Source organism: Helianthus annuus, chromosome 6 (genome assembly GCF_002127325.2).
Source record: "Helianthus annuus cultivar XRQ/B chromosome 6, HanXRQr2.0-SUNRISE, whole genome shotgun sequence".
Lineage (NCBI taxonomy): Eukaryota > Viridiplantae > Streptophyta > Magnoliopsida > Asterales > Asteraceae > Helianthus > Helianthus annuus.
Genome location: NC_035438.2, coordinates 116,303,661 through 116,329,052, shown reverse-complemented (window position 1 = coordinate 116,329,052; position 25,392 = coordinate 116,303,661). Strand labels below are relative to the sequence as shown.

General features: G+C 37.2%; 1 protein-coding gene across 1 annotated transcript; it reads right to left on the bottom strand.

Moving 5' to 3' along the window:
* Positions 1–10,370: 10,370 nt before the first annotated feature.
* On the bottom strand, positions 10,371–23,480 carry LOC110944870 (cylicin-1-like). The gene is made up of 3 exons (XM_022186516.1): positions 22,867–23,480; positions 21,854–22,080; positions 10,371–11,338 (listed from the first exon to the last, which is right to left on the bottom strand). Exons 1-3 carry the CDS (start codon positions 23,478–23,480, stop codon positions 10,371–10,373), a joined length of 1,809 nt encoding a protein of 602 aa, XP_022042208.1.
* Between the last annotated feature and the right edge of the window lie 1,912 nt (positions 23,481–25,392).

Genomic DNA, 25,392 nt, shown 5'->3' with positions numbered 1-25,392 from the left:
TCATTCGTTACTGGTTACAGCCGCAAAAGCCACCACTGATGCTTCAGCTCACCGACGTCGTCGCCGACGCGGCTGTAGTTGCCAGCGCCGCCACTGTTGCGGCTCTCCATCCTACTCATGCTATAACAGATTTCATTCTAATAATATATTGATCACACATAGATTAAACAACTCGGTTATACTCACCTCTCAATTCGTTCATATACATGTATAACTCGTTACAATAGATCGCACACACAAAAAGCCATCAAACAGAAATCAATATAAGCATGGTTCGATTACAATCTGCACATATCATGAATCATTACCACATACAATTCCTTGGTATTAATTAACCTTCTTTCTAAAGTATCCGTATTATCAAACTATCTATGATTATCATTCTTAAAACAGATTCACAAGTATATATATACGGAAGTTCGCATGCATCATATTGACCACCATGTAATCAAGATACTACCTACGCATAATAATTACTAACTGTTCACGAGATCGCACACATAGGATAACCAAAACAACTAACATGAGGTGATCTACTAACCCGAACAAGATAAACAGGCTGATGTCTTCGAACTATAAAGTCGCTAAGATGGAGATGGGGTCTGCTGCTGAAGTCGACGATCAGGGAAGGGGGGGAGTAGGGTTTGTTCTGCCGTAGGGTTAATGAAATATCCGTGAGGGTGAGCATTACGTAAATATAATATCTCAATTCATGTTGAGGCGGTTTGAGAATTTGTTTGAGGTTGGGCCGCATGATAAGGAATGTGGCAAATGATTGGGCCGCCCAAGTGAAAGCAGAAGAATAGAATTTTGGCGTGAAATTGGATTGGGCAGCATTTTGTTGTTTTAATAATACTATTATTTTTTTTACCAACTAATAATAAGACTATAATTAATCAACCCATATAATGTATAATGATCATGCTCAGGTTTGGGGCTCATGAGTTTTGAGTTATGCAGGTTATGTCATGGTTTAAACGGTTCAGGTAGGTTCATCACCAAGCGGACTTGGTTACGACTACGCGTTTGCACACTACCGACTAAATGAGTATAACTTTAATTCGTCGAAAATAGATAAGTATATATTTATTTGTAAGAGTGAAATGAACGATTTATACCTCGAAGTTACGGGTTGTCACATCATCCCCAAGTTGAAAGAAATTTCGTCCCGAAATTTAGCACGTAGTTACTGAGGAAACTAGTTTTGTTGACCGTTTTCGTGGGGTGTCACAAACTCAAGATGAAAGGAAAGAACAATGAGCAGCTGAGAAAGAAAATTGAAGATTGCATTGAAGATTGGATGGAAGCAAGAGAATGGTACAAATCAATGTACAAGGCAACTCAAAAGATAATTGATCACAAGAAGAAGGTGAAACCAGGAGACAAACACAGAGGTGGAGAGAAGATCAATTGAATGAATTGATGAAATAGAATTTTTTTTGAACAATATTTAGAATTTGTTTTTCTGTTTCTTTTACAATGGTTGGATGGTCTATGCTTTAACTTTTATGTTTTATGCTTTATGTCTGTAGGACATAGTCACTTGATCTTTCCTTTTCAAGAATTAGTTAAAAGTTGTTTACATTTGGACATAGAGATAGTTCATTTTCTTACAATACTTAGGGGGAAACTGTTAGGAAACTTTATTTGTAAGTATTGAAGAAAATCTCAATCAACTGGATCTCTGAAGAAGATAACAGTCCTGAAGAACACAGCAAAATGAAGAAAAACAGTTGGGACAACCGAAAAGCAAAATATCTACTACAAAGAATCTCAAGTTGATAAAGAGTTGATTTGGATTATCAAAGAAGGTCATTTCTGATGAATCTGATGATATTTCTGATGAAATATCATCAGTTTCTGACAAATTCTGATCATCAAACTTTCTGATGATTTGTTCACCAGAATTTCTGATGAAGTGGCTTATCAGAAATTCTGATGATAGACCCACTTGTCTAAAATCACAACTCTATCCTGCCACCCATGACCGAAGCATGACATTATTGGTTTTCATGATTACAAATGCAACTTGAACGATGGATTCAATGATTATGTCAAATTGCTACTTTATGCAGGACTTATTGCATGAATAAACAATTGTTTATTCATGTCCACAGCCGTCTATAAATAGAAGGCTCGAGAGGCAGAAGATACTTGAGTTTGAAGCTTAGCATTCACATACATACACTCAAACTCCAACTGCTCTTCTCACCCACAGAAATCAAGATTCATTTGTATTAGATAATAATCTTACAATCACCTTGTTAAACTAATTTGTTTCAAAGTGATATAAACTTGATAATTTTGTAGGTCTTGTTTCTTGAAAGTCTGATTTCCATTTCCGCATATCTTTTTCACATATACTGAAATCACTTGCCATATTACGTAAAAAGAAGTTGTTAAGGCCATACTGGGTCCAATAACAGTCTCACTGATGATATGTCGATAGGTTTTTATACATTTAGTAAACATTTTCGGGATATAAACCTAAATTCAAACACTTGCTTACTTCGTGGGGAACACTACTTGGATATATAGGTAACCCCTGAAATCTCATTTGAAAGGTCCCTTATTCTAAGATACTAGGTCTTTATACTCAGTGATATCTGGGGTATTATTCCGGGACTTCTGCTGAATGGAAGTTCTGACCTAGTCCCCGAATAATACTTTCCACATTGCTTGAAATATAGCAACCACCCTCAGCATAAAAAACGATGAAACATTGCAAAATGCTACTTGTGTGCTGTTGTAACTAAAAGATCCTCTAAAGGGGACACACCGAAAAGTCGAAGCCGTCATCTCTCTGCGTATACGAAAGTATCGACCTGAGCTCTCACGACACTCGCATTTAACCCCTTACAGATATCAGTTGTGGTATACTCACCTATAAGACTGAATATTTGGGATTCTAGATATGGGAGTATATTCAAGAGGTGGGACACATGAATAAGTTTAAGTCTTAAAACATCTAATTCGTATCCTGAATCAGTTGAAGTTTGTATGAAAATTTAAGTGGACCAGTATATCGACAATCTAAGTGAATTGTTTAATTCTTAAAGTGAAATTAAGCTCAACGGTACTTGTAACTTGTCAAAAACTGATATGATCCTCTGGCGCATACTCAAACAAAAATATTGTTTGTAAATATGTTTGTACATATTTCTTTACTGCTTTATATTTTCAGAAAATACAAAAAAAATTTGATTTCTGCTTTATTTTTGACAACTGATATCTGAGATGCTGAGTTTCAAAATCTAAGTAAGCTGATTGTGTTTCTGAAAATGAAACAAGTTCATTAATTTGAAACTTGATATTAATAATTCAAAAACAGTTTGTGATATCTCCGAGGTCATTAAGTTGGACTTGGATGATTAACTGTGAGGGATTTGGATGTTTATATTGTTAAAGAGTCAGTTGTCGATCCTGTTTGTTGAAACTGCAAATTATCTGTAGTATGATGTTAGGGGGAGTGATTAAATGGTTTGGTTTGTCAGATTACGACATCTGGAAGTTTAAAATGTTGTTACTTATCAAGTGTATGAGTGATTGCAGGAAAAGTCCAGACTACGATCCCGAGAGCCGAGTCTAAGGGGGAGTCTGAAGACAAGTTTGAAGTTAGGAAGAGCTTGTAGTTGGAAAGCTAGGTGACGATCCCTAAAAGCATGGAAGCTTGATGAAAGGGGGAGCCTTATGATGAAGTTGTTGATGATAGAACCAGTGATGAGATTCTGGTTTAAAAGTCAAAGAGAGAAGCTGATCAAAGATACTTACAAATGTTACAATCTGAACGAGAAGGCAAAATGATCAAGACTAAAGAGGTGTCATGACAGAGACTAGACACTGAAGACTTCGTCAATATCCGAGGGGGAGTCTGTTAGTGCATCACGTCTATTGACTTCGTCTTGTATCATGTAATAGGATAGGTTAGGATAATCAGTGCACGAGGTTCGAGAATCAAAGTTTAGGTGTTAAAGTGCTGATATCGCTCATAATGTATATTGGTCATTTGGAGCGAAATCAGAAGGTTCTGATTTTGCCCCAAACACACCTGGTCCCTTGGAGCGAAATCAAGCCACTATAAATAGTGCACTTGTTTGTTCATTTGGCACGGATTCAGAAATTGTAACGAAGTGCTGCCAAACTGTTCTCAGGTTGTAATCAGGGTTAAATCAATACAAGAGACATTATAATTACTTTGAGCATCCGTTTCATTGATTCCGCCTTTGATTCGGATAAAAGACTCTTCTGATCGACTCATTCGGGTCTAACAACGACCCTACAAACTGTATTGACTCAAATGATGCACGAAACATAGTTAGCACAGTTATCAGACAAATCAGAAAAATGCTGACGGAGTTCAGTACATAGACAGACAATGTGTTGAGACCCGGAATGAGCCAGAAACAAAGTACTACACTAGTATAGTGTGTAGGAAAGTAAGGATCACAAAACTACCTTCCTAGTGATAGTTTAAGTGCCAAAAAGTGCCTAAAACTCACATAAAGTGCTGAATTCAGCAAAAATCAGCAATTTTTAGCATTTAAACACTCTTGTATCATGCAAAAATATGATTAAATGGTCCTGAATGCTTTCCTAAGTGTCGGGAATCAAAACTGTCACAAAAGGGTACATAAATCACACTAAACTGCATAGTTTAGCACCTTAACGAACCGGTAACCAACCGAACAACCGGACACTACCCAAAACACCAAATTTTCACTAGAAGCACTGTTTTAACATTACCAAGCTAGTTATGGTCCCCGAACATCACAACACATCATATAAATATCTAATAACTAATCACCTAAGTAGATACTTGGATTTCAACTATAAACTAATCATATGGTTATAAGCTAAGCCTACTCCCCCCCCCCTAACCTATGTAATCGGCCAACATATGGCCCACCCATGGATTTTCTTCAATTGTTTATTTGATATTGTTGTTAACTTTAGAAACATATTATACAAGGGTTAAGCACATGTTGGATGAACATTACTTAAAGACCTCTAGTCCCACACTTAGTTCATTTCTCAAACACAAAACACCTTCACTCCCTTCTCCTTTCTTTGGCTCTCGGCCGAGAACAACAACAACTATATCATCAGCATCACTTCAAGTTCCATACAATCTACATATATACAAGTGTGATAGAAGGTGCATAAGGAGGCTAGGAGCTTTCGGAAGTTCAAGGACCTTCATCATTTGCTATTATCCATCTCTTTACTTCACTTGATCATTCCTAGCCTTGAGCTAGTGGTAAGAACATCATACACTCCATTTTTCATCTTATATTAGTGGTTAAAAGAAGATTCATGATGATAATCTTGAAGAACACTAAGAAACTTGAACTTGAAACATGAACATAAGCTTGAATACATAAGAAATCTTAATGTTTATATGTTGTTATACTTGTTGATCATTGTTTGCTTGTGAAAATAATGTAGATCATCATATGATCTTGATAGATCATGATTAAAAACATAATCTAGCAAGATGAGAGGATGAACATGGTAGAAGTTAGTGGATCATCCTCATGAGAAGCATGAACTTGAAAAGAACACATTGATTTCTTGTAAAATGATGAATAAAGTGAGTTGTTAATCATGTAAATCTAAAGATTTCATGGATGATTTTTTAAGAAACCAAGTTAAAAATACAAGTTTTATTTACTCTTGGTTCTTACATAAATAAACCCCATTTTTAAAAGGTTAAACAAGTGTAGAAACACTTATGTAACAAGAAAAATCAAGGAAGAAACATTTTTGAAAAATATGATTATAAGTTGTGAAGATCCATTTTCTTTAAAAAATGAAGTTTTAAAGAATCAATCACACTTTAAAGGGTAACAAGACTTACTAAATACACTAGTAAGTTACTACAATTTTTTACAAATTTTCAAGTTCATGAAGTGGTAGTTTATGCTTGATTTTGGCAAAATTGGTAAGTGTAGATTCTTTATTGTTGATGGTGAATTGATTGTGTTGATTTACAAAAAGAAAATGATATACCTTGAAGGTATTGAAACCTCCATTTCTAGGGGAAACTATGGCAAATTTTTTCTAAAAATTAAACACTTAGAAAAATATTTCCAAATAAATATTTACAAGTGTATTTTAAACCATGTATTTTTCACATAAAGTTTGCCATAATTTTTGTTACAAAAATGTAAATATTGGAGGTTGGTTTTTATAAATAAAAGTGACTAAATATGTATTTAGGAAATATATATTTAGATGTCACCATGTGTGTGATTATTTGTATATTATGTGTATTAGTTTTGTTATTTTAGGACTTGAAATAATATAACTTACAAAGTACCAAAAATTACAATCCAAAATATTACCAAAATTCCAAGGAATAAATATACACATTTCACACAAAATATTGGTGAAACCGAACAAATGAATGTAACTTACAAAATATTACAGAAAATTGATTCACATGTATATTTTGGTAAATAATATTTTGGACACCAAGTGAATAAATGTGACAGTTGTGCTCCGTAAACACACACAATGTAGCACACTATCTTTTATCAAATGTGTTTTGGTCTCAAAAATTTGTTTGTTTTGGTTTTACAATTTCACATTTTGATTCTAGTTCATTTTCAAGCTTTAAATCGCTTTCTGGAAAGTTAAATGCGAACTGATGCGTAAACGTAATCAGTTTAATGTGGCAAACACTCCGGAATAGTGAAATAGGCTTAACATACCTTAAATAACCTCCACATAACTTAGAAAATAAGTTTTGGATGGTTCGGTGTGTTGAAATCAAGTTTATTCGCTTACAGGGACTAATTTCGACAAACTGCGAAAGTATGCCGATTCGTATTGTAACGAACCTTCCAGAATATAATCATAAGTTAAACATTCCCTAAATATCCTTTACAAAGCTTAGAAATAGGCTTTGAGGTGTTTGTTGCGCAAAAATAAACTTATTTGATCAACAGGGACTAAAAGCGTCAAAAAGTGCCCAAATTACCAGATTCATTGTATCTAGTCCAATTTTGATGCTTTGATGGATTTTACCCCATAATTTCAAATACCATTTGCTTGTTTTGAGTGTCCCATGGTTTAGAAATACCTTGTGCCCACATGTAAGGTCTAGATCAAGGCACGTTTTGCGAGGAACAATCCTAACGGTTCTCCAAAATCTATAAATACCCATGCTTTCATTCACTTCAATTCACACTTGATTCATTTTGTTCTAAGTTGAGGTTTAAAAACTTCATACCTAAGCAAAGTTGGATCAAACTTCCTAGCGTGGACCCTTTGTAAGTATTCTTTCGTGTTTTTATGCGTTTTTAGCACGAAAATCAAACAGTGTTTGACTTTCTGCTTTGACCACGAGTTGGTCAACACGAAGTTTGTTGAACTTCGCAACGTGAGCATAATCATGATGGTTATAGTCCCGTGTGACTATACCTACTGATTTCCACGTTGACTAGGTGTAGTGACGAGTCGTAGTTTCGGCCAAAATGTGTATTCATGCGTATTTTGCAACCAAACTATTTTGGGTATCAAAACCGTTTATTTTGATATAAAACTCGTTTTCTAACTTCCTTAACATGTTTTAACATGTTTAACTCGTCACTTTTAGGATAGTGCTTGTGTAGAGTCGTAAGTCAAGCGGTTTTGACAACCGCTTAGACTTTCGAACCCGGCCCGTTTGGTCAATCATTAGGATCCAACCAAACATATAATGTGACCATAGTTGTATAGGGAATAACCTTCCGAGGTTATACCTTATGGTCACTTTGTTTAATTAGTCGTATGATAGGTAGTTTATATGCCTTAGGAAAATGACCAAAATGCCCTTTTTCGCATAATTTCATTTTAAGCTTATGTAACACACATTTTGACATCTAAACTGATTATATAAGATAATTAGATATGTTAAGGCATATAATACTTGTCATAGGACTAGTTAGGCGTCTCGAACGCTCTTTCGCGCGAACGACGCGTTAAAGTGGCGTAAGCTACCTTAATGGGTCGTAAGCACTTAGGATAGGTTTCGATTTAGAATATAGGTGTAGGATCGTTTTACAGACCAAATGAGTCAATCAGAGGCAATACACAACTGTTTGAGAGGCAGAAACAAGCAAATAGCTTAGAATCTGTAAAGAAATGAGTAGAAACAGATTGTTATACTTCAAAACAAGCTTCTCATTCAAAATAAACTTGATTACACGGTGGAATTTCAGCAGCACTTCGTGACACTCTGACTAATTCGGTACCAAATGAGAAACTAACATGACCTATATATAGGCATGTAATTCCGCATGGAATTACACATTCCATTTCAAACGAAATTACCATAGGTAATTTCGTGCGGAATTACAATAAACCATTTCATGCGAAATTACAATAAACACCCCTAAACTTTACATATTTAACCCCTATACAATACTACCACATGACCTAGACTTAAGACGTAGGCTATAGACATTATGCACCAACAAATTCCCCCTTGGATATTGCCGGAGTCTTCAGTCTGGTCTTTAGCGCTTTCTTCACAGCGACTTGAATTTCTCTTCCCTCGGCTTAGGCTTTTTCATCAGCAACTTCCTAAGCTTTTCGTTCTCATCAACCTTCTTCTCTTCAGCAGCCATTCTTTGAACCACAGTATGCCTTAGCATATTGTCTTTGTCTTCACGAGCTTTCCGTTCTTTCTCAGCTTTCAACTTTTCTTCTTCCTCAATCTTTCGCCATTTAGAAGACCATTTATTGTCAGTGTTGATTCCTTTCTGAAAGAAAATGGAAACAACTTTCTGAAATTGCATTGCTTGATCTTTATCTTCAGCTTTGAAACCAATCTTGTTCACAAACAGGCATTCAATGTCTTTGGCCGAACAGTTAACCAGCCACAGAGGATCATACACATGAATGTATCTGATTTCAGCTTCAACTCTGTAAGTAATCACAGCTTCAGTAGTCAAACAACTATACACCCAATACAAGAACCCCTTATGAAAATCCTGCTCCATATTTGGCACAGGAATGTTCTTGATCACTCTTGGCTTCTTTATGTTCAAGACTGTTTCTTCAATTCCAGTTTCAGGATCCACTCTCTTTACTTTCTTTGGGTAGTGAGGCTTCCAATGCTTGAACCCTCTAAACGCTTCAAACTTCATCAATCCCAAGACGGGCACATCATACTTTCTCACTGGATAATCCAACGTTCTAACTTTTGATAGTTCCTCAACATCCCACCAGGGTAGTGTCATGATATCCTGAATATATACAAAGTACTGCACTCCGAATTCTCTTCGAATAGCATACACATTCACTTGAGGCAAGAATCCCCCACTGATGATATCCCCAAGTGACACATCCCGGTCTCTCTTGTAATAATTTAATGGCCGCTTAAACTTTCTTTCATTACTCTTTCGAAACCATTTCTTTCTCTCTTCCTTCTGTGCATCTTTCGTAGTACCATCAAAACTTTTGTCTTTCAAACATTCAGCAACTTTCCTTCTCAACTCATCTGCATTCTCTTGACTGAAGAATTCAACAAGAGTTGGAAAGTTTGAAGTGTCTTCATTCACATTCTCTTCTTCACTACAATCTTCAATCTCTACCCGATCATAGTTATTAGCTTCCTCGACATACTTGTACTCATAGTCGGGTTGCTGATTGATATCAAAAGCATTCAGTTCATCTTCAAAGTCAAACTTGAAGTTAGGATCAACAATACGCGTCATCTCTATAATATCATTCATGGTGTAAGTATGCCTGAATTCACCTTCCTCTATTTCAGGCTCGAGACGTAAAATTAATTTTTCTCTTTTGTCAACATTTTGATCTTCTACATTCTCCCCCTCTCCTGTAGCATCCTCAGCCTCTTCATTCGCATCATCGTGAAGAAAATCATCAACATTTTGTTCACTCGATGCTTCAGTAACTTTAACACCTGTACCACCCTGATCATCGTCATCATCATCATCATCACTGTGACTGCTTGCATAGAATACATCATCTGCATCATCTACTTTTTCTTCATCATCATCAACATTTTCCTCATCATTAATGACATCATCAATCAACACGTCTTCATCAAAAATAGCAGACACTACTGATATAGGACGAGGATTCTGGATATGAGACTCAAGTACAGTGGATGGAACAATTGATCTTTCTGTAACCTCAGAACCTTCAACACCTTTGCCTTTAAACTTCATTTCAGCATTAATTTCAGCTTGACGTTTCGCTCTAACCTCTTCTACTTCTATCTCTTCAAATCTCTGCTCTACAGACTTTCCAAGCATATTTTCTAGCACTTTATTCATCATATAAATCTCATGTTCTTTCATAGCTTTGGCAGCTTCCAATTCTTTGTTTTTCAACTCAAAGTACTTATTCTGCTCATCTCAGCGTGCTTTCTCTTCTTCTAATTCTGCAACTTTGACTTTCAGAATGTCTATGTCTGTCTGATCAGCTTTAATTTTCTTTAACATCGAAGAATTTTCAGCTTCCACAGACTTTACACGCTTCTCTAACTTCTTTTCTCTATCCAACAACTTCTTATTCTCGATCAACACCTCTTCATATTTCTTTTCTAACCTCTTTACATGTTCATCATTGGCAAAACCAAAATCTCCAATTTCTTCAAGAGAAATACCTTCTGGGATATTTGGAAAAGTTCTGTATCCAGAAGAACCAGGTGTAGTTTGGACAAGTGGTTGTGTGGATGGTGGTGTTTGAAAAATTTGTTGTGAAGTGAGAATAGGTTGTTCTTGGATTGGTGTTTGGTGTGGTGGTGATAAATGTGGTGGTGATATATGTAGTGGTGAAAGATGTGGTGGAGGTGATGGTGGTGGTGTAGATTGTTTTGGAGGAGATTTATGTGGTGATTTAGGTGGAGATGGTTCAGGTGGTGGTGATGGTGGTTGACTAGATTTTGTTTTCGGTGTGCGTTTAGGCAACCTCACAATCAATTTCTTCCTTGCTGCTTTTGGAGAAACTACCCTCTTTCTGGCACTTGCTTTCTTCCTACCACCAGATGGAGGAGTCTGAGATTCTATCACATGCTTAGGAGATGGAACATACACATCATCATCTTTCTCCTCTCTCCTCTTTCTTTTAAGCTGCTTTTCTTTCTCAATCTCAGCTTTAATTCTCCTTGCACGTTCTGTTTCATCAATTTCTTCATCAGATGAACTTGACGAACTTTTCTCTACATCGTCACCTTCTTCCTCACCAGCTGCCTTTTCTTTCTCAGCATTATAAGCATTAAGAGATTTCAAAAACTCTACAGAATTAGGAGATAAACGAACATCTCCTTCAACATTAACTTCAGCTTCAGCATCAATTTCACCTTCAGCTTCAGCTTCTACCTCTGATTCGTCAACAAGCATAGTATCAACACTTTTCTTTCGACGCTTCTTTGGCTGAGATGACGAACCCTCCTCTACTTGAGCTTTCGGAGTCACTTTCCTACTCCTCTTCTATTTCTCTTCTTTTAAAAACCACTCGTTTCGAGATTCTCTGAAATCTTCAAGTACTTTCAGCTCATCAGCATAACTCTTTTCTTTCATTTCTTCTTCATTCCTTCAGTTATGATGATTGATTGGATCTGGATCTTGATCATTGTAGGATCGTTGTCGGACCTGAGATGAGTCAATCAGAGGTGTTCTACTCAAAATGAAAGGCGGAAACAGACATAATGAGGTTGATTCAGCTAGATTTACACTAATAACTGTCTTTGTATTGATTTTGAAACAATTACAGATCTGAAGACACTTCGACAGAGCTTCGCCATCGGAAAACACCAAAGTAATTTCGTATGGAATGACACGAAACTAACCCTATATATAGACTCACTAATTTCCTATGAAACACACTTCACAAGGAATCACTACATGCGAGATTACATCTCACATGGAATTACATGCTAATTCCGTGCGGAATTACATCATAACACTTCATGCGAAATTAGTCAGTTCATGCGGAATTAGATCTTGACTATTTTTCTTGAACTCCGTGCCCTGAGCAATGCAAGACTCGATACAAGACGAAGTCGACAGACGTATACACTAACAGACTCCCCCTCGGATGTTGACAAGTCTACTGTGTCGAGTTTTCGTATCTTTAGTCTTTATCAGTCTGATAGCTCTCTTTTTTTTCTCTTTCCTTCAGCACCAACAGACTCCTCTCGAACAATCTCTTTTCCCTCGGATGTTGATCTTTAATGAACCAGGATCTAAACTTGGCTTTATCATCTCTCCAATTCTCTTGATCAGATCTCTTGATTCCTTAAGTTCATCAGCATCATCAGCTCCAGTATTGTAATCTGGATCACATTCTACTCAGGTATCTTCAGATTCTCCCTCTTGATATGCTAGAAGCTTTCACAGGATCAGAATCGAAACCTGGCTCAAATCTCAGACTCAGAATCCAGGTTATCCTGCACATCCTCTTCCTCACAATAAATTTCACAAATTTATCATTTGACAAATTTATATTCAAACTCCCCCTCAAATTAATACAGAGTGATTTTTCGTTTTTAAAACTTCTGATGACCACATGTAGGAAATAATCATTCAAATCTTTAAATACAGACTCCCCCTCACGAAATGTCATCATGTTTAGCACTTGGAATTTTAAAAATCAGCTTTCTAACACCAGTTGTCGAAAGTCTTTTTGGATTTTTCAAAAGTTTATGCTAAAACACACTCAAAATCTTTTTGGGGTTTTCATATATAAGAAATGAAATACAATAAAGAAATATTTACAGACACTATTTTTGTGAGTTTGTGTAAGAGGATCATATCAGTTTTTGAGACAAATCACTAACACCGTTAAGCTTTTACATTTTAAGTTCTAAACAATTCACCTAGATTGTCAGTATACTGATCCACTTAAATTTTCGCACAAAGTTCAACTGTTTCGAGATACGAAATTAATGTTTTAAGAAACTAAACTTATTCGCGTGTCCCACTACTTGAATATACTCCCGTATCCAGATCCCAATATTCAGTCTTACAGGTGAGTATACCTAGATGATATCTATAAGGGGTTAGATGCGAAACCTGAGAGCTCAGGTCAGAACTTCCGTTCAGCAGAGAGATGACGGCTCGACTTTTGGTATGTCCCCTTTAGAGGATCTTTTCTTCAACAACACATGATTAGCATTTTTCAATGTTTCATCATTTTTTGTACTGAGGGTGGCGCTATATTTCAAGCAATTTGCAAATTATTATACGAGGACTAGGCCATTGCTTCCACAAAATCAGATGTCCGGGATAATACCCCAGATATCACTGAGTATAAAGACCTAGTATCTCAGAAAAAGGGAGCTTTCAAACAAGATTTTGGGGGTTACCCATATATCCTAGAAATGTTCCCCACGATATAAGCAAGTTTGAAATTTAGGTTTATATCTCGTCACAATTTACTAAATGTGCAAAAACCTACTGGCATATCCGCAGTGAGATTGTTTATCACATTTGACTTTCCAATTCTTTAGCGTGTTGTGATAGTCCACTGATGTACTATCATTTCCTCTTTTATAACAAAACTCATTTTTGAATTTATCATGTTTTTGGCTTTTTCAAATTTTCTAAATGTTTTAGGATTTTCTGAAATTTTTACTCCCCCTAAAATTCAAACACATTTAATGAAATTTGAAAACAAACTGTACAACTAAAGTGACAACTGTTGTGAATCGCTTCATTTCGCCATCCACTTGGCATAAACAATCAGAACTCCCCCTTTCAACAAACTATTTTCCCATTTAGATTTCAAAACACTTAAGTTTGTTTAATCAAAATGGTTTTTCCGGAAAATAAGTTTTGTTAGAACCATTGGTAGGTTCGGGATTCATCGTTTTGTTCTTTCAGAAATATCACATGTATGAAGATTACATCAAGTTCAACTTAATGACCTTGACGAATCACTTGTAAGAGCAAACTGATGTACCAGTTGTAGGAATAAAAAATCTACACAAATTCATTTTACCAATAAAGATGCCGATTCCTGCTTCACACTTACCAACCTGGAAGCTCCGGCAAGTCCTTAACCTGTAAAAACTTATCACTTTTAAAATTCATTCACAAAATCAATGTTATCAAGAATGATGCCGATTCCTGCTCCGCGATTACAAACTTGGGACCTCCGGCAAGTCAGGTTTTTCAAGTAAAGTGTTGGAACGTTCTATGACCCGAAAAGTCAGTCGAAGTAGTTCATCTTCACATACGAAGGCGGAATCAACGTAAGTAAAGTAACAACAGCTAATCCTTTCAATTCCTTGTGTTTGTATTGCTTTCTGATAAAATTTCAGCAGAGTTTCGGCACCTCAGCACATACACACACCGTTACACATTATGAACCGTTCAACCTATTTATAGACAACCTGGGTCGCTTATGTGACAGACCAATAAGCGATCCAGCACCAGTGTCACATAAGCGATCCACACACATGCCCTAAAAGCGGTTCTAAGCTTAACCTAATGACACAAAAGCGGTTCATAAAACATACATGACTAATAAGCGATCCTAAGTCTATATTACTCAATATTTACACTTTGAACCCCTTTAGACCAATCTTGACTTCAGACTTCATGTAGACGCAGTCAACAGACATTCCGTGCATCAACAGACTCCCCCTTGGATGTTGACGTAGTCTTTTTAGCATCTTCAGATCCGTAGTCTTTAGTCTTCATTTTTACACCAACTCTGTCTGTCATCACAAACATTCTTCACAGGTTCTCGAACTGATTTCTAGCTTTATCTACCATCTTCCCAATAGCTGTTGATCCAGACTCCCACTCTCACTGACTCCCCCTCTCATTATGCTGGAATCTTGAGATATCTGGTTCAAGCTTTTGCAATTTGCCTCCGTTGGGAACTATCATCCAAACCTGTTTCTCAACTGATAACATTACATTCTATCTTATTGAACAATAAACACAACTTCAATCAGTTTTAGAAATCCACTCAAGTTTTCAAGTTCAAATTAATGACCCTGAATACTTAATTAATCTACCAAGTCCAATTTAATGACCCTGGTTGATCTTGTGACGAAACAAACTGATTTAGTAAAACAATTTTTCAAAACAAAATAACAAGTATCAACTTAATGATCTTGTTTGAAACTTTTGAAAACACATATTTTCCAACAATGTAAGCTCTCCTCGATCTTCAGCTCAGAATCTCCTGCATCTGCTTCATTTTGCTAGACTCTGACAATCAACTTTCCACTCTGGTTTGTCTAAAATAAAGCAGAAATAAAATCTTTTTGGATTTTAAGATGATCTAACCTAAGAAATGAAATAACAGAAAACTTAAATTGCAGAAAATAAACTATTTACAAATTTGATTTTGGAGCGTGTCAGGGAATCATATCAGCTTTTCAGACAAATTACAAGTACCGTTAAGCTATATTACATATTCAGATTTAAACAATTCACCTCGATTGTCGATATACTGATCCATCTTAAATTTTCATACAAACTTCAATCTATTCAGGATACTGTTTAAGTGTTTTAAGAACATAGATCAATTCATGTGTCCCACCTCTTGAATATACTCCCGTATCCAGAATCCCAATATTCAGTCTTACAGGCAAAGATACTACAATGATGTCTGTACATAAATTAGGGTATGCGAGAACTGAGGGATCTCAGGTCAGAACTACCGTTCAGCAGAGAGATATCAGCTTCGACTTTGCAAAGTGTTCCCTTTAGAGAATCTTTTAGCTACAACAACTGATTATCAATTTTATTGTCTAATCAGCTGAGGGCTATAATGCTATGTTTCAAGCATTTTGGGTGAAAGTATTAGCCAGGGACTAGGTCAGAACCACCGTTCAGCAGAAGTCCCAGAATAATACCCCAGACATCATAGAGTATAGCCACCTAGTATATCAGAATACGAGACCTCTCAAACGAGATTTCAGGGGTTACCTATATATCCAAGTAGTGTTCCCCACGAATTTCACTAGTTTCAAATTTTAGGTTTATATCCCGAATAAATCTACTAAATGTACAAAAACCTATCGACACATCATTAGTGAGACTGTTTAACTCATTTTATCTTTCCAAATCTTTAGCATACTGTAATTGTCTAGCTAATGTACTATCATTTTCCCTATATACACAAGCTCTTTTTCAATTTTATCATGTTTTTGGATTTTTGCATTTTTTACTGTTTTTGTATTTTTCTGAAAATAAAATATGTACAACTATCTATCTCCCCCTAAATACCAAAACACGTAAAAAATCGACAAACCATCGCAGATTGTTTCTCATCTTCATCCGCAACAGTACTCTCATCAACGCTCACAACCCCATCCGACACCGAAAGCAATTTCATACCATTAAGTTTTAACAAATATTGAAATCGATTTTTATCAAAAGCTTTGGTATGCAAATCAGCTTTTTGTTCGTCAGTGTGGATTTTCTCAATTCGTATCAACTTTTTCTCGAAGCAATCGCGAATAAAGTGATGACGAATCTCAATATGTTTAGTTTTAGCGTGATGTACTGGATTTTTAGTTATATTAATCGCGGCCTCATTATCAACAAACAGAGGTGTGTTAAGAAACTGCAAACCGTAGTCGCGCATCTGTTGCTGTATCCACAGGAGCTGAGAGCAGCAACTGCTAGCAGACACATACTCTGCTTCACATGTAGATAGCGCCACAGATGTTTGTTTCTTACACTGCCAAGTAACCAATCTCGAACCAAAGAACTGGCATCCTGCAGTTGTTGATATCGCATTAACTTTGCAGCATCCGAAATCTGAATCGGAAAACCCTTCGAGTGTAAAATCGCCTTTGCGAGGATACCACAACCCCAATGTGGGTGTGCCTTTCAAGTAACGTAAAATCCTCTTCACAATAATCATGTGCGATTCTCTCGGGTTAGACTGAAATCTTGCTGCGAGGCACGTTGGGTACATAATGTCAGGCCGTGAAGCAGTTAGGTACATCAAAGAACCTATCATGGATCGATAAAGTGTCTCATCAACCCTGTCTCCGGTGAGATCTGGGTGAATACCATGATTTGTCGCAAGTGGGGTAGCAGCTGAAGTAGAACTTGACATTCCAAATTTCTCCAGAATATCATGCACGTACTCCGTTTGATGAATGAAAATCCCTTCAGGAAGTTGTTCAACCTGTAATCCCAGAAAGAATTTCATCTCCCCCATTGAAGACATTTCAAATTTCTGCTTCATCACCCGTTCGAAATCTTTGCATAATTTCTCATTCGTCGACCCAAAAATAATATCGTCTACATAAATTTGTACTATCAGAAGATGACCATCAACGACTTTAGTGAAGAGAGTGGCATCCACTTTTCCACGTATGAACTGGTTAACGAGTAGGTGTTGAGACAAAGTCTCGTACCAGGCTCTCGGCGCCTGATGTAGACCGTACAACGCTTTGTCCAGCAGATAAACTTTGTTCTTGTGGATTGGGTCAGTAAAGCCCGGCGGCTGACCAACATAAACCTCCTCTTTGACCTTCCCATAAAGAAACGCTGATTTAACATCTAACTGAAATACTTTGAAATTCTTCCAAGACGCAAATGCTAGGAAAATTCTGATAGCCTCTAATCGTGCGACAGGAGCATAGACTTCGGTAAAATCAATCCCCTCCTGTTGACTAAAGCCCTGAACAACGAGTCGAGCTTTGTTCCTTACAACCACTCCTCTGTCATCTCTCTTACATTTGAAAACCCATTTTGTATTGATTTTTCTTTGACCATCCGGTAAATCAACCAACTTCCACACACCTAACTTCTCAAACTGACTTAATTCTTCTTGCATCGCTATGACCCAAGAGTCTTCAGTAAGCGCCTCTTTGTAAGTCCGCGGTTCGACCTGCGAGATAAAACAACTTAATGAAAATTCAGTTTGTAAAGGTGCTACTGTAGAATAAAAACATGTTAAGCCCTGGTCAATTTGACGTCTCGTCCGAACTCCTGATTGCAATTCTCCTATTATCAACTCCTCTGGATGATAAGAAAGAGTTCGCGGCATCACTTCGCTTGGAACTTCTACATTTCCCTCCAGATTAGTAACATTCTGCTCTGCATCTTGTTCACCAACTTGGTTTGTTTGACTTGACAACTGGATCTGCTCCCCCTCAAGATCTGAATCACCATGATCAAAAACTGGCATGTTTTCAGCTTCTTGATCATCATTCACCTCCGACTGATTACCAGGAGCAACTTCATCATCATGTTCACCAGCGTTACTAGGACCTGCTTCATCATCATTTGAAGTCTCCCGAGGTCTGCTAGAATACTCTGCTGGAAACCTGAGCGACGATTCATATTCTCGAAAAACATCCAGCTCATCAAAGAAATCTTCCTCTTCTTCTGATTCTTCTCTCATGTCAAACGATTCCCAAAGTTTGTCATAATTAAAACGCCATGAATCACCAGGATTCTGAGGCGGCATTGTATAACCCTGACATTCAACATTTGCTGCTTCAATAATACGCTTTTCACTTGGAACAAAGACACGCCGTGTAGGACCTGAATATCCAACAAATATTCCTTCAAAATTCTTCGGACCAAGCTTGCCATGTGACTCTATTACCGTACAAGGTGACCCAAACGGTTCTAGATATTTTAAATTCGGCTTGCGTTTATTGATTAGCTCAAAACACGTCTTGTTGAACTTCTTCACAGTAAGAACTCTATTGAGAGTATAGCATGCAGCAGAAACAGCTTCAGCCCAGAAATTGATTGGTAACTTGGAATCTGCAAGTATCGTTCTGGCTGTCTCGATTAGCGTCCGGTTCTTGCGTTCTGCAACTCCATTTTGCTGAGGAGTGTACGGAGCACTAAACTCATGCAGTATACCTCTTTCATCACAGTATTCCTCCATCTTACTGTTTTTGAACTCAGTACCATTGTCACTTCGAATTCTACAAATCGGTCTCTGGTACAGATTCTCAATTTTCTTAAACAAAACTACCAAACTATCAAAGGTTTCGTCTTTCGTTTTCAAGAACATGACCCACGAAAATCTGGAGTAGTCATCAGTCACGACCAAACAGTAAGAATCTCCTGTTATACTTTTAACATTCACTGGACCGAACAAATCCATGTGAAGTCTTTCCAAAGGTCTCGAAACTGAATTGACTTGTTTTGTAGGGTGTGACTTTTTCTTCTGTTTACCTCTGACACAGCTTATGCACTCCCCTTCCAGATGAAAACCTTTAATATTCACTCCGGTGACCAAGTCGTTATGCACTAAGTGATTCATTTTCCTTAGGTGAATATGCCCCATCTTTCTGTGCCATAACCTTGACTCCTTTTCCGTTGCTCTGGATACAAAACAATGAGCCTGACCCGTGGTTGTAGTAGCAACGCTCATGTCCAACACATACAGATCATTGACTCTTGGTGCCCTCATGATGATCCACTCTTCAGGTATCATAAATCCCGGTTTCAAGATCAAACATTCTTTGTCGGTGAAATGAGTAGTATACATCCTGTCACAGATCTGGGAGATACTCAGCAGGTTGTTCTCCAGCTCAGCGATGTAGTTTACTCTCTCAAACGTGATAATGCCATTTGATAATGTTCCTTCACCTATGATCCTGCCTCCTTGATTACCCGCAAAACCCACATAACCACCATTAATGTCATTCACATCATACAGCAATGCGGTCTTCCCTGTCATATGCCTTGAAGCTCCACTATCCATTATCCACCTGGATACAAGTTTTGGAAGATCCTGCACATAACAAATCATCAATTAAGCAACTTCAAGAAAGATGCCGATTCATGCTTCGCAATCCAGGAAGCTCCGGCAATTCAAACTGTTTAGTCAAACATGGTGTCCACCCAGGCCTTATCAGCCTTAGGTGTAACCGTGACTTTAGCAATTTGAATTTTGAAATTCTTAGACTTAAGAGGTGGAAATTGTGCATCATAATCAACCGTAATTGATTCTTCAGCCTTTTTCACCTCAGAAGTTGAAACTTTCTTCTCAACTTTAGGCTCAATTTTAGGTTTCCACACCTGTTGAGCTACTGCAACCCTCTTATAAAATTTATCATTTTGATTTGCCAACTTCTTTACGGGTTCAGTTTTTGCTTTTACATTGTTGTTTTTAACGTTTTTCTTCTCAACATACATCGGTGTTTTACCCTTCACATCCACTTTCTTTTGTTGAACCTTCACAGCTTCAGTCTTAGGCTTCACATATGTACACTTTCGTGCAATATGACCAACCTGTTCACATCTAAAACACGTACGAGTATCAGCTACCCTACTCGTGCCTTCAGACTGAGCCTGTGAAACTCTCTTCTCAAAAAATTCTTTGTTTGATTTTGTAAAAATTTCTTTTTCTTCATCAGCAAGTGAACTTGAACTATTCACAAACTTTTTCTTTTCGACATACCTTTTGTTTGAAACATTTCTTCTATGAAATGGTTTACCCCCCTGATAACCACCCGACCAATTGTTTCTGTTGTTATTGTAAAAACGTGGTGGATAAACAGCTTTCTTGTTGTAAACCCTTTCTTTCTTTCGACTCAGATTATTCACTGCTGACAACTCGACTTCAACCAGTTTGAAAACATTTGTCAGTTTTTTCAGATTTACATTCTCTAATGGAAACTCAAAATCCGAAAACAACTTATCCGATCCCGACATCTTGTACATGACAAGATCAGATTCATCATATAAGTTGTTTTTGGACTTCTGCTTCGGAATGTATTTATCTAGAAAACACCCATCCTCCTCAGAAGTGTCACAATCCGGTTTAAGCACTTTGTCTATCACACTTTTCACCACATCATTTTGGACACCCTCTTCATTGGAAGACGTGAACTTGACATCAATGTTCTCAGGAAGTGTAACATCACATTCTTCCTCAATTTCCATCAAACTAGACTGCTTTTTCGTGTAGTTGTCTAAAATTGGCGGTGGAACTTTGTGAAACCCTACACCCGTTCCATCAGAAAACACATCCTCACCAGCTTTGTTTTTTCCTATAGGTTTGGGAACGATGTGCTGCAAAACAAAGCTAGCTGAGCTATAACTGTTTAATTTCAACTGAATTCTTTCATTTTCAATTTCAATTTCTTTAACCTTAAGTTTTAAATTTGCTATCTCATCTAGTTGTTCATTAATTGATTTTTCTTTTAATTGCAACACAGCTCTTAGATGTTCATTTTCTTTGAATGTTTTTCCATTTCGATCATCACTATCTTTCACAACACTTTTAAGTTTCTCAAATTTTTCTGAGATCTGACGATTTTCCAGAATTAACTTTTCATTTTCAGTTGTAATTTTGTCACATTTAGTGGTTAATTCATTAAATCGTTCAGTTGAAACTTTTAACTCTGTGTCACGATCAAGAATCTGATCTTCAAAAGTTTTAACTTTTGATTTCAGATTTTTCAATTTCTCATCATTCAAATACGTGACTGTACTACAAAAATTGCATTGTTTGTTGCAATTTTTGCAGTCAACATTTCCATCAACTTTGTTACCTGATCTGGATGTTGACACACTTTGACTGACCTTCTCTTTTGACTCAGAAACAGAAATAGAATCTACCTCAAGTGCTTTCGCAGCTAGCACTTGGTCAGCCACTTTCTCTGAATTCTCCGTATCAATCATCTTTGATCTCTCAGTCTCTGCGTTTTCTTTCTTCTCTCTCTCTTCTTTTTCCTTTCTCTCTTTTTCTTTCTCCTCCTCAATCATCTTCGAAGTTGGTGTTCCCCACCACTTATGCTGCCAGTATTCATCATCTTCTTTGTACTCCTGAATGATGGCTTCAATATCTAGTGTTTTGTCATCAACTGCCACATTGCCATACCGATCAAGATAACACTCCCTGTCTGGATCCCAACGATTTGCTCTTCTTGCTTCCAAGTACACACCAGAAAGTCTGATAATCTTTGTTTCAGCAATCAACTTCCTGTATTGGTACTTCTGTTCCTCTGTTCGATCATCCTTCCAAGGAATCGGTTCATCTTGACTTGCCATGAAAGCATAACCAATGGCATCATCTTCCGGCAACACCTCTTTGCTCCAATCGTAACCTTCATCATCATAGATCACAGCTAAAGCCCTTGACTTTTCTCTTTGCTCTTCAGCCTGCTTTAATCTGGGCGGCTCCGATTTATTTTGATGGTATATAGCTTTCTTATAATAATCGTCACGAAATGGATTTTCAGATTCATCAACATATGCATTCCGACACTCTCGCTTGAAATGGCCCTTTTGCTTGCACTTAAAACACGTCACTTTTGACTTATCGAACCCAAGCTTTGTTGACGGACCACCAATTGATTTCCTCCCGGTAATTTCCATAAAACGTTGCGCACGTCGCACAGCACTCGCCATTGCCCAACGAATGTCAATAAGCTCCATTTCCTCAGGATCTATCTGATCATAGTCTTCTTTGGTCAAATTTGTATTTCCGATCTTCCCGGCTACCAAACCTTCATAGGACTCCAAAACAGACGCTAGAAAAACCATCTGTTGTTTGGCCGATTCTTCGTCAAAGTTTTGTGCATTCTTCAAATCGATTGCAATGTTGCACGAAAACTTCGCATCAGAACGATTTGTAGAAGACGTAGATCCACTGTGATACCCACTGTGACTTCCACTACTTGAACTGCTTTGACTTTCTTTGTTTGTTGAAGAAACATTTTCAGCAGAAAACGCCGTTTTCGGAGAAGAAGCTTTCGGCATCAAGCTTTTTGGATAATACAAATCCAGATTCTGCTGATAGGATGAGTGATTAACTTTGTATGTTTTCTTCAACTCTAGCTCATGACTTTCAAGTTTCTCAATCACAACATCTGGTTTCAATTGGTCAGGAGCAATAGTGTTCTTTAACATCAATGCATAATATCTCCAATCCATCTCATCAGGTAGTGAATCAAACAATTTATCAACTATCTCATCATCAGGATAATTGATCCCATGTCGAACAAGTTCCAGCTTAAGATGACCAAACCGTTCAATCATTTTACCCACTGATTCATTTTTCATACACCCAAACATATCAAATTCTTTCCGAAGAAGTTTCTTCTTATTCTTTACAATTTCCTCACTTCCAATACATTTTGCTTTCAGTTTTTTCCACAAATCTTGTGCATTTGAGTAATCGATCAAGGAAATGATGTCTTCTCGGACAGATTGAAAAAGCAATGCTACACACTTTTGTTCTGCCACAAAAGCATCAATTTCTTCAGTTGATCTCAACGCTTCACCATTCTTCTTGCCATTTGCATAGCCATTTTTCATACTTTTCCAGCTTGGAAATGCAAATGCCATCATCCAATCCTCAAACTTAGTTGCCCACCTGCTATAATCCTCTATAGCCATAAGCTTTGGGGGTTTGTTGAAAGTTCCGAAGGCGCTCTCGGACTCCCAAGCTTCTTTCTTCCTTTCCTTAGGCGGACTTTTATCTTTGTTGCTTGACGATGTATCATTGTTGTCCGTACTTCCCGAAAAAGCATACATATCACTGAATGGGTTCAAGAAAATATCATCCATATTGATTGTACCTGCAAAATCAAACAACACTTAGAAAAATTTTTGATTTTGAAAATTATCAGAACCACAAAAGCGGTCCAGAATATTTCCAAAAAGCAGAAAAGCGAATCACAACTTGTTTGTTCGAGCGGACCAGAATGTGTCCGTTCGAGCGGTTCCAAAACTGTCCGTTCGAGCGGTTTTAGGTATGTCTGTTCGAGCGGTTCAAGTAGATATGTCCGTTCGAGCGGTTCAAGTAGGTTCGTATAAGCGGTTCAACTATGGTCGTTCGAGCGGTTCTACTATAGCCGTTCGAACGATCCTGAGAGCAAATTTGTCCAAAAAACGGTCCTAATGTGATCGTATGAGCGGTTCAAGTATGTTTGGTCCAGAAAAGCGATCCTTCGTCCGAAAAAGCGATCGACCGATTTTAACCTGTTTTAACCATTTTTAGTCCGTATTTTCACCTGATTCTTTCTAGGGTTTGTTAAAAGTGAATTTTACACGTTATACTCAAAATTCAGATCATTTTGACCGTTGGAACCACAGAAAACAGAAAAAATATGAGAAAAAGTGAGTAGAAAAGAGAGATTTCTGCTGATTTTTGCTGTCGTAGTATGAACTCCTCGTCCTGAGCTCTGATACCACTTGTTGGAACGTTCTATGACCCGAAAAGTCAGTCGAAGTAGTTCATCTTCACATACGAAGGCGGAATCAACGTAAGTAAAGTAACAACAGCTAATCCTTTCAATTCCTTGTGTTTGTATTGCTTTCTGATAAAATTTCAGCAGAGTTTCGGCACCTCAGCACATACACACACCGTTACACATTATGAACCGTTCAACCTATTTATAGACAACCTGGGTCGCTTATGTGACAGACCAATAAGCGATCCAGCACCAGTGTCACATAAGCGATCCACACACATGCCCTAAAAGCGGTTCTAAGCTTAACCTAATGACACAAAAGCGGTTCATAAAACATACATGACTAATAAGCGATCCTAAGTCTATATTACTCAATATTTACACTTTGAACCCCTTTAGACCAATCTTGACTTCAGACTTCATGTAGACGCAGTCAACAGACATTCCGTGCATCAACATAAAGAAAATGTCCACCCAAGCCTGACCAGCCTTGAGTGATCTTAACTTTGATTCAGTCAGGTTATAAGTTGCTTTCTTTGTTGCATAAAAGTCTTTAACCCCTTGAACTTTTTTCTCAACCATTTTTCCAAAAATCTTTTTCACGTTTCCATTGAACGCTTTGTCTACATCAAATTCTTTCTTCTCCGAATAGAATTTATTCGAAATCTCAACTTTTCCAACTTTTGATTTAAAATTCTCAGCCTTCAATGATGGAAAATTTTCATCATCCACTGGAGGTACTGAGTTCTCCTTTTTAACCTCAACTTGTGGCTCTTCTGATTTTGTGGAATCAGATTCATTACCAGATTTAACGTCAACCTTTTTAACAACCCACATTTGGTTGTCTTTGGCTTTCTTTTTGTAAAAATTTTTCTTTAAACACTCACCAACTTCATATGTCGAATTTTCAAAGTTTTGAATTTTTCAGTTGGTGGTTAATTTTTCTCAACAACTTTTTCCTTAAGTTTTTTAGAAACTCCCTGTTTTTTATTTGTATCCAACGAACAATTCCATGCAATGTGACCAGCTTCATTGCATTTAAAACAGGTTCTACTATCCTTTCTATGAAAAACTCCAGAACGCATTCTCTTCTTCTCAGCAAGAAACTCCTGGTTTGACTGCCTCCAGAAAGGTTTCTTCTGTTCTTCTTCAGCACTTCCTCCTGAAACAAATTTTGTATTTGTTTTAGAAATTTTCTCATTTTTATAGTTTTCAGGTGGAATAAAACCAAGACCTTTCTTTTTGAAATTACCATTATGGTTTGGTTTCTTTTGAAAACCAGAACC

Bases quoted from the DNA above. Each gene is read 5' to 3' on its own strand.
- LOC110944870 (XM_022186516.1), bottom strand. From the start codon at position 23,480: ATGGATGATATTTTCTTGAACCCATTCAGTGATATGTATGCTTTTTCG. The intron at 22,081-22,866 runs GTTTGATTCACT...GGAGCCGCCCAG, and splicing joins GATGAGATAGTTGATAAATT to ATTAAAGCAGGCTGAAGAGC. The intron at 11,339-21,853 runs GTGTGTACTTGG...TTGACGAATCAG, and splicing joins AAAGATTATCAGACTTTCTG to AGGTAGAAGCTGAAGCTGAA.